The sequence below is a fragment of the Mytilus californianus genome, unplaced genomic scaffold (assembly GCF_021869535.1).
Source record: "Mytilus californianus isolate M0D057914Y unplaced genomic scaffold, xbMytCali1.0.p SCAF_5, whole genome shotgun sequence".
NCBI lineage: Eukaryota > Metazoa > Mollusca > Bivalvia > Mytilida > Mytilidae > Mytilus > Mytilus californianus.
Genome location: NW_026262701.1, coordinates 12,215,620 through 12,225,479, shown reverse-complemented (window position 1 = coordinate 12,225,479; position 9,860 = coordinate 12,215,620). Strand labels below are relative to the sequence as shown.

General features: G+C 31.6%; 1 protein-coding gene across 1 annotated transcript in view; it reads right to left on the bottom strand.

The window, feature by feature from the left end:
- Positions 1–3,065: 3,065 nt before the first annotated feature.
- LOC127702553 (uncharacterized) overlaps positions 3,066–9,860 on the bottom strand; it is a 53,534-nt gene continuing 46,739 nt past the window's right edge. The window contains exons 19-24 of the mRNA XM_052206796.1: positions 8,537–8,659; positions 7,901–8,035; positions 7,396–7,539; positions 6,297–6,416; positions 3,720–3,851; positions 3,066–3,266 (exon numbers count right to left, since the gene is read on the bottom strand). Coding sequence (XP_052062756.1) covers positions 3,121–3,266; positions 3,720–3,851; positions 6,297–6,416; positions 7,396–7,539; positions 7,901–8,035; positions 8,537–8,659 — 800 coding nt within the window. The 3' untranslated portion in view covers positions 3,066–3,120. The remainder of the gene's footprint in view (positions 3,267–3,719; positions 3,852–6,296; positions 6,417–7,395; positions 7,540–7,900; positions 8,036–8,536; positions 8,660–9,860) is intronic.

The window sequence follows — 9,860 nt, the reverse complement described above, 5'->3', positions numbered from 1 at the left end:
ACGGTGGGCATGGATAACATTAACAAGCTCCATTGGAAGTTGGTCATGATACTATTTGGCTTCAATTTTCAAAACAGAATAATAAAGTACTAACACCACACATAACTGTTTTATCGGGGTTTTTATTATAAAAAGTGGTAAATTTAGAAAATGTTAGTATTGTCGCCTATGGCAGAATAAATAGTACCGTTTTCCCTCCAGAGTTACTAAGTCTTTAGTTTTCTATGTAATGTTTTGTAGACTGTGTGGAGAAGGATCTACCTTCCAGAGTTACTAAGTCTTTAGTTTTCTATGTAATAGTTTGTAGACTGTTGTTTGTTTGATATTTTTTTTTACATATTTTACCATGGTATGTCAGTCTTTCTTCGACTAATGATTATTAATGTCCCTTTGTGTCTTCAGTTTTTTTAATGTCCCTTTGTGTCTTCAGTTTTTTCAATGTCCCTTTGTGTCTTCAGTTTTTTCAATGTCCCTTTGTGTCTTCAGTTTTTTCAATGTCCCTTTGTGTCTTCAGTTTTTTCAATGTCCCTTTGTGTCTTCTGTTTTTTCAATGTCCCTTTGTGTCTTCAGTTTTTTTCAATATTGTCTAAAAGTTAAAACGTGGATGACGGGAAGCAACTCAATAATTTTACTCCCTTCATTTAAAAATTAATGTAATAATATTATTTTTAGAAATCTCTAATTATGTTTATTGGTAAAAAGAAGAATGATTAATTGTATAGTGAAGATAATACTCGATGATTTAAAAGTATTTTGTTTAAAGTTTTCTACATTAATTATTCCTTTGTACTTTTCACATTTACAGCCTTAGGATTTCAACATTCCATAAGGCAAAAGTATTTCTAAAATTCTCCTTTGCACTTCGAATGATAATTTAAGATTCCTCTAAAAAGGAATTAAAACTATAAGATTAGCAGTCGGTTATTACCATTCATCATTGTTAGACAATAGACTAGTTAACTTACTTCCACAGCTTTTCGACGGAAAGTGAAGTACAAACTCACGGGTGTGAAGGTCATTGTTCGTTTAGAAGGGTAATCCGGGGCGTAAACACTAAGCTTAGCCTACCTCTTATATGTATTGTGTATTTGCGTTATCAAAATTGTCGATAAATATTTAATTGTGATACCGTCTAATATCAAAATAAGAAGATGTGGTATGATTGCCAATGAGACAACTCTCCACAAGAGACCAAATGACATAGAAGTTAACAACTGTAGGTCAACGTACGGTCTTCAACAAAACCCATCCCGCATAGTCAGCAGTGAAAGGCCCCGAAATGACAAATGTAAAACAAATCAAACGTGTAAACTGATTTATGTTAAAAAAAAATGAACGAAATACAAATATGATTTACAGCAACGAACGACAACCACTGATTTACAGGCTCCTGGCTTGGGACAGGCACATACACAAGGTGGCGGGGTTAAACATGTTAGTGTATAGTTTAGTATTATTTTTATTTCATTCTGAGTTCGATTATGCACGAACGACCAACTAGATTTCTTCGATTTTTATATTGTTCATCTAACTATTACTAATAAATATAAAAAGGCCGCTCATTGAGGGGTCTCTTGACAAAATTTCTAACCTCATCCAATATACCCTCTGTTCAGTGGCTTTTTACATTCCCTACCCTTTTAATATCATAAACCACATAAAAAGTAAAATCACAAAAATACTGAGCTCCGAGGAAAATTCAAAAAGGAAAGTCCCTAATCAAATGGCAAAATCAAAAGCTCAAACACATCAAACGAATGGATAACAACTGTCGTATTCCTGACTTGGTACAGGCATTTTCTTATGTAGAAAATGGTGGATTGAACCTGGTTTTATAGCTAGCTAAACCTCTCACTTGTATGACAGTCGCATCAAATTCCATTATATTGACAACGATGCGTGAACAAAACAAACAGACACAATAGGTAAAACACTTTTGATTATTTTTCAATTAGTTTTTGACCTGAATATGCATGAATTATTTTCTAGTGGACGATATAAAAAAAAACAATCAAACAAGTATCGTTAAGTTGGAAGAAAAATACAACAGAAAACAAAATCAAATCCAATGGCTTTGTTTTAAAAATTGCTGTTTTAATTTTCTTTTTAAAAAAAGTATCTCGGTTGGAAACATTCCACACATATTGCCTATTGTATGATAAGAAGTTTTAAAGTTATTTCAGATTGAATTTTTGACATTCTTAACAGATTTTGAACTAGAGTCTCCTAGAAGATTACATATAACATAAAAATTAATTATGAATAATAAAGGTGTTGAAGGCCTCATTGTGACTTTGAGGTGAAGAACAGCAATAAAAGCGCTGTTCCTTTGCTATAAGTGTTTTTTGCTTTGCATATACTGATTTTGTGTCATGGATGGATACCTCATATCATTTCTTTTCTGTTACAATTCAAATCTGTTGGTCACTGGAGTTGTTTTATTGGCAACCAAACCACATATCCATATGTATCTCTTTAATATTGGTACACCAGTCACCACGATATGTATGGATATATTCTTTTTATAACTAACACGTGTATACTCAGGACCAAAAAACTAGTCCTGTTTTAGAAACAAAACTGAAATTATATCACGTTCTACGTTCGTCATAACTAGAATATTACCTTTACAGTTTTTTTCAATTTTTCATAGAGGTACCTGGTTTTTTTTTCAACATATCCACTTTTGTTCATTGTTTTTTTATTTTTACCAGTTTCTTCGTGTTCATTACTTTGAACATGCTACTGGATATAATTATGAAAATGCATGTCAGGTGAAGCATTCCTATCAGGAAATCCGTACCCTTTTACATGAAATTAAACGAAGCATAAAAAGATGGACGTGAAATAGCCAACAAAGAAACATACAACTAAACGTAAAACCAAATTAAAAGCAAACCTTTGTTTTACTAGTAAAATAATCTTTTCAACAAATTTATAAACTATAAAGACAATACCCAACAAGGAAAAAGAAAAAGAAATGACAAAATACAGAAAAAATTGACAAATAATATGAAACATAAACGAATGTCTGATTATGTCAGAAAAAATTTAAAAAACACGACGATTTTTCCACCCTACTTTATTTAACTTTCACATAAATATTGCTTTGTAATCATATCAATAGTTATGACTGGAGCTACAAACGGTTGAAACATGACTTCCACTTTGTTTACAGTAACAATTTGTACGCCTCTGTCCATTATATCCTAAAGCTTCAAATTTTTGTCCTGGGTTTACACAATACCCATCAGCGTCCTGGCACACTGTAAAAGAAATATTATTAAACGTCGAGTTCTGTGATGATTGCTATTTAGATGTTCCCGTTGCTGCATCATATGCATTTCTCGACTCTTACTGTTTGCTTGAATATGTTCTACTTAATGTAAAATAAATTTGAATCAACACAAAAGTTGTATTTACAGAGTTACAAATACCACATACTTTTAAATACTCACAAACATTTTACATTCGGTATCAGCATCAGCCTTATTTGTAAATATGGGGTTTCTCGTGAAAAATTAATATTTTCACTATTCTTATTGTTATGTTGTTAATAGAACTAAAACACTGGAAAAAAATGTTGTGCCTGTATAACTCGTTGTTGTATGTCTTTGTTTATGTGTCTCTGTTTTTCCCTTTTGTCGCCTGTTGTACTGTACAGGATTTTAGGCGATTCCTGTTATCCCTTTTGACGTATGGTCATATTTAATACTTACAATAGCCCACATCATAAGTGAATGAGTTGCCTGACTTTTTACATTTCATCTTCAAACATGTTGTTTTTCCATAGGTTTCAGTCCATTCTGCGCCAACGTCATGACAGTTTGAAGTTGTGTATTCTTTACAACCTTTAATGAAGAACATATATACCTTGTTTATAACGGTTATTCTATTACATAATTATTCGGTATGGTATCCTCAGTAAGAACCTAACGACGTTAATGCAGGTCTACGGTTTAGTGACATTTTAACATGATCATCACCAGGGAATATAAACAGGTCTACGGTTTGGTCACATTTTAACCATGATCATCACCAGGGAATATAAACAGGTCTACGATTTGGTCACATTTTAACCATGATCATCACCAGGGAATATAAACAGGTCTACGGTTTGGTCACATTTTAACCATGATCATCGCAAGGGAATATAAACAACTCACTTACATATCAATGTTTGAGGTGATAGGCATCATGTAGGTATTGTATTGAGGAGGATAAGTATTGTATTGAGGATAGGTATTGTATTGAGGATAGGTATTGTATTGAGGATAGGTATTGTATTGAGGATAAGTATTGTATTGAGGATAGGTATTGTATTGAGGATAAGTATTGTATTGAGGATAGGTATTGTATTGAGGATAAGTATTGTATTGAGGATAGGTATTGTATTGAGGATAAGTATTAAGAGATGGTTTGTTGGTCTCAACGTACATATTGATAATTCCACGAATAACTAAAGCCAAATTCGAAAAAAGTGAAACGTTCATGTGATAATAGATTCTGAATCAATTTATTTCGTTGTTTTTGTTTGTTTGTTTGTTTGGTTCTTTTTTATTATTCACAGAAAAGGATCATTATTATCGTGAGCTCAACTAGTATATTTAATTAAATGTATCTAATTTGTTTATATCTATACCGAGTATAGGAATTTCAGTCTGAACTGGTGAGAAGAGCTGTAAAAAGATATAAAAGCCATTACACTGCTAAAGGTTTTCAATATGTGTATTGACGTGTATTGCAAGCAAGATGCATCTCTTATGTTCGTTTGTAGAATTGTTAATACAAAACATCAGCAGATCAATATGTAAAGCTTTACTGTTTCGTGTGGGCCTCATTGGCACCATTCAATATCTCTGATCACTATGAAGTTAGATAATAACAAGATCTTTATGTCGTGGACTTAATGTACTCTTGGTAAATTGAATTTTCCATTACGATATATATATATAAATGTGATAGTTCTTTTTTCTCATTCGTTAGGAACCAGAAAAATACTATATTTGATAGATTACTAGGACTGTGATGTTGTACATTATAAAAGGAGGATTATTAAGGATAGATATAAGACACAAATCAAATTACTGAACCAGCCCTCAATATAAATCAGAGAAACTCTTCCATAGTTAACAGCAGTAATAACTTAATTATTCGATATCTTTATAAAATCATAAATATAGAGTGCACTGGTAACCAAAACAGCTGAAATACTTACTGAATTATATAGTTTTACTGAAAGGGGTATAATAATAAATAGAGAGACTAGATATCATATTGAGTTACTCGAATATGCTCTACCATAACATAGTAAACCGAAGCCAGTTTTATATCATGCGTCAAGTTTTACGACATGGAATATGATTAAACTGGTAATATTGTCAGATGAAGGAAAAACAAAAACACTTTTAATGATACATTCAAAATGCCATCAATAACTACTACGTATACTATACACGATATATGATTAACTAATATATACTACAGAACAACGTACGTATCCTACACCTACAGTACTTGGATGATAAATTAAAGATTGATCGAGTTTAAAGCCACGTTTAGCACTATTGGCTACATCTTGGCAATCGTTTTTATTGATGAAGAAAACTGGAGTACCCGGAGAAAACTATGGCCTTCGGCAGAAAAACTAGTAATCGTAGTAAAAAAAAATCGAAACACCCACACCTGCTACGTGCAAGGTCGACTTTCAACCACAATGTTTGACAGGCTAGTAATTGCTGTAGATGGACTACATATACACCTTGGCCACCAAGGCACTTCATAAACTAAAAAACAAAACTACAAATAATGTGAACTTTTACTTAAACATGAACTATTTACACGTATAAAAGCTTCAGACATAAGATACAAACTTAACAGAGTAAGAACTAACCAGATATTTTGAAAAGCATTATGTATTATGAGTTGTAGAGGCATGTTTAATGAAATATTGTTTACCGCCTCGGTCGTCTTGTTTAAGCGTGCTCGCCTCAAGTGATGGAGATAGTGGGGTGGATCCCCGGTCAGGTTAATCGAAATACTTTAAAATTGATATTTACTGCTTCTCCGACAAGCACGGATATTTAGGAGAAAGAGCAAAGACTGGTCGGCTCAGAGTTAAAATAGGGTGTCCGGGTAGGGGGACATGTCTTCCTACCGCTGTTACCTTGTGAACTAGCACGTTAAAAATCCGGCATTTGATTTGCCACTAGATGTTAAACAGCCATACGTATATCCATCTAATATTGTTTAAAGAAAAGTGACTTAGAAATGTTAAAGAATAAAACAGTCCATACCTCCTTTGACATATTTGTATGTTGCCATTCGTCTTAATTCATCCCACTGACACTTATATTGTATGCATCCAACATAGTTTGTGTATCCATATTCACGGCATATTCCGTTTACGACACATCCTGAAAGAAAGAGATTAATAACAAATATATGTTATTTTGATAATTGTTTCAAACTAAGCCAGTATCTTTGACAATACCTCTGAGTTTTTAAGACAATCTATTAATTTTGGTATATCCTTTTTGCTTTTATTAAGTTTTCACGAACTTGCATTGCATATTGTGTAGAAAACATGGTATGTGTCTGTATATAATTAAGATATACCTTCCTTTATACCATGCTTATAACTTTTCTTGAAAATGATTGGATGTAAAGAATTACTTCGTCGACAATTTAAATTGAAGGTTAGAACAGAAATCAAGAGATCATTTGTTGGATAATGCAATCAATAGTTTTGTGAATTGAAATTCAGTTACATGAAGATGCATTTTAATTACTTAAAAAAGACAATAGATGGTAAAAATAACACAATATGAATTCGTTTGTCCGAACGGCTTTTCTAGATTTACCCTCATCAGGAACGCTCAAACCATAACAGTTTAAAGCCAGGGAAAATGCATAGAAAACAATAGAAGCTGTATTACAGAAACATTTTATTGGAGACGCTGAAAAAGATAATATTTTAAAAAATACGGACTATTTTTAAATTTCCGTTTTCCTGTAATTTGTGAAAAATAGTGAAAATAGTTTTAATCCTTTTTATGACGTTTAACGTGGCTGAATTGCTGATACCACGACTTATTTATTATTATTATTTATTTAACTATTAAGGTTTCTCGGAATTTTCAAAGTCGAGAAAATATAAAATGTCGTAAATCATTAAATTTTCGTCAGTACTGTTCGTTGAGAACCCTTGGTTGTCAATGAGCAAATATGTGTAACAAATTAATATTTGACGTAAACAGAATATAAATTCACATTTCACAACACTGTAACTAAACAACGGTGAACCACTCTTACAAATACGAAAACTTGTAGAGCATAACTAAAATGTGCTACACACATTAACATCAAATAAAACAATGAATATTGAACACTTGCCACTTGGTGATGTCTTTAGTAGTCGTTTAAAATTATGTGGGCTGCCAGGCGTTTTGGTTACTGTACATTCTACTTGAAAACATGGTCTGCTGGCTAATGGCCACTTCTCGCCATTGTAACGACATATACCATCATGGCGGCAACCTTTTTAGAACGAAAGAAGTCATATATTCTAACAAATCATTGTGTATATTAAAATCAGCTAAGATGCAATTTAATTTACATCAGAATCGATTGACAAAAACTTAAATACCACTTCAAATGGATCAATAGCATAGTTAAATTTTCTGACTGAAGAAATGAAAATTAAGCATTAAACTATTTTTTCTATACCTCTGTATTTAAACATAGGAAAAGAAATATTTTACTTATGTATGTTTATGTAGCCTCATTATTTATATTGTGTCATAACTATTGTATTTCAAAGCATATTTTAATATAGATGAGCATTAAAATAATGAGTATTTCGCTTCGAAGCTAATGTAAGTAACATGGGTATTCTTACCAACTTTTACTGGTCTTTGTACCATATAAATTGTGTTACCACTTCTCTTCTCTCGTTCACATATATAATCAACGCAGGAACTTTCTTCAGTCCAGACTGAGTTCTCATCTTTGCAAACACCATTGACTTTACATCCTGCTTAACAAGTAAGAAATATATTACCGAAACTTTGTATGGAGGGATTAATATATACTAGTATTAAATATAAAAATAAGAAGATGTGTCATGATTTCCAATAAGGCAACTCTCCACAAGAGACCAAATGACACAGACTAAACTCATTTGCACTGTATCTATTCTCATATTATTTAAAGCAATGAATATTTATTATTTTTCAGTAGTATTAATTGTATCTCCGCTCGATTGGAAGATTTTCGGAAAATCAATTTTACAAATCGTAAAAAGTTTAACCCAAATCATTTTTGGGGCTTTTTATCGCACTTTTACCTATCAAAAATGAAGTAAAATGTTTAAAATCTCTTTTTGTTTATATTAGAATCTAACTTTTGTCTGTAAATTTTATTTTGAAATTGAAATTTCCGGACTTATATATTTTAAAACAAATCTACATAATAATCAATGTTTTATATATATATATATATAAGTTATATCTATTAAAAATTTTAATGGTACAACCTCCTCCAACTCTTTCCAACTGTGGAAATTTGCTGTTTGCCTGGCTTTCACATCTATAGAGTGAACAATCCTCTTCTATTTCTTCATTGATGGCAAGGCAATTCCCGTTTTTATCTTTACAGGCTATAAAATAAGTGTAACGTAGAAAAAATTATATCATGATGTGCTTCAATTATGCAGGTGCCTAATGAGAAGCAGGATCTGCTTACCCTACCGGAGCACCTGAAATCACTCCCGGTTTTTGGTTTTCTATGTTGTGTTTTGTATACTGTTGTTTGTAATTTGGTCGTTTTTCGTTTTCTAATGTCGTTGTCATTTTGTCATCAACTTATTAGTTATTCCATATGCATCTTTCGTCCCTCTTATTTAAATGTTCATACCCAAACTCCAATATCCTTTATTGGTTTCTAAGAATGAATGTAGTTCATTAATTTTCTGATTGTGGAACTTATTGGGATTGTTGAAACAAATTCAGTTAAACTTATTCAGAACAAATAGTTTTAGAAGGGTAACATAAAATGCCTTGCAATACCTAACTACATAACGGTACGCAATATTTTGTAATTGTGTGTCCTTATAAGTAATGACAAGTATTTCATTTAGCAATTGCGATTTGAATAACCAGTATTGTCTATTTTTTCAGGAAAAGGTTTCAGTCTGTTGTACATATTCTTAATGTAGATGCCGCATATTATTATATGAGGTATGTTCAATGGTTCTTTATATCAAAATTGTAATAAAACAATCTGAAATCGAAAAGATTTTTATAGCAAACAAATGTGAAATAATATCACAAAATCATGTTCATTCACAAATCAAATTTTTGATATCTCTAATACTTAATTAACCTCACGAAGTGGTTGATATTCAGATTGAAAACCGTCTTGGTTGCATTATATCTTAATAGAATGGATTACAAGGGGACAGAATTGAAATACTTATTTAAAAATATCGAAAAGTATTAACACGGTTAACGTTAGTAGCTGTCATGAATATGCTTTTCCGTTTCATTTTTGCTGTCATTTTCTGCATATTTACGTACTGTTTATTTTAATGAAAAAACTTCATAATTAATTTGTCCTTCTGAATATTTTGATTCGAGAGCCACCCGTTAGTTTGGTGTAGATAAAACGTGAATCTGACGTACTATATTATATGCCTTGTATCTTTATGAGTTTGTATAGTTGTCAATAAGATGGTAATATCAATTAAATGAAAGTTTAAACACCAAACCTGTATCACTTTTTCTCTAAATCAACAAATTTTATACTTGTGAAAGAAACTTGTGATTTTTGTATTTGCCTAATTAACATATTCGTTTGAA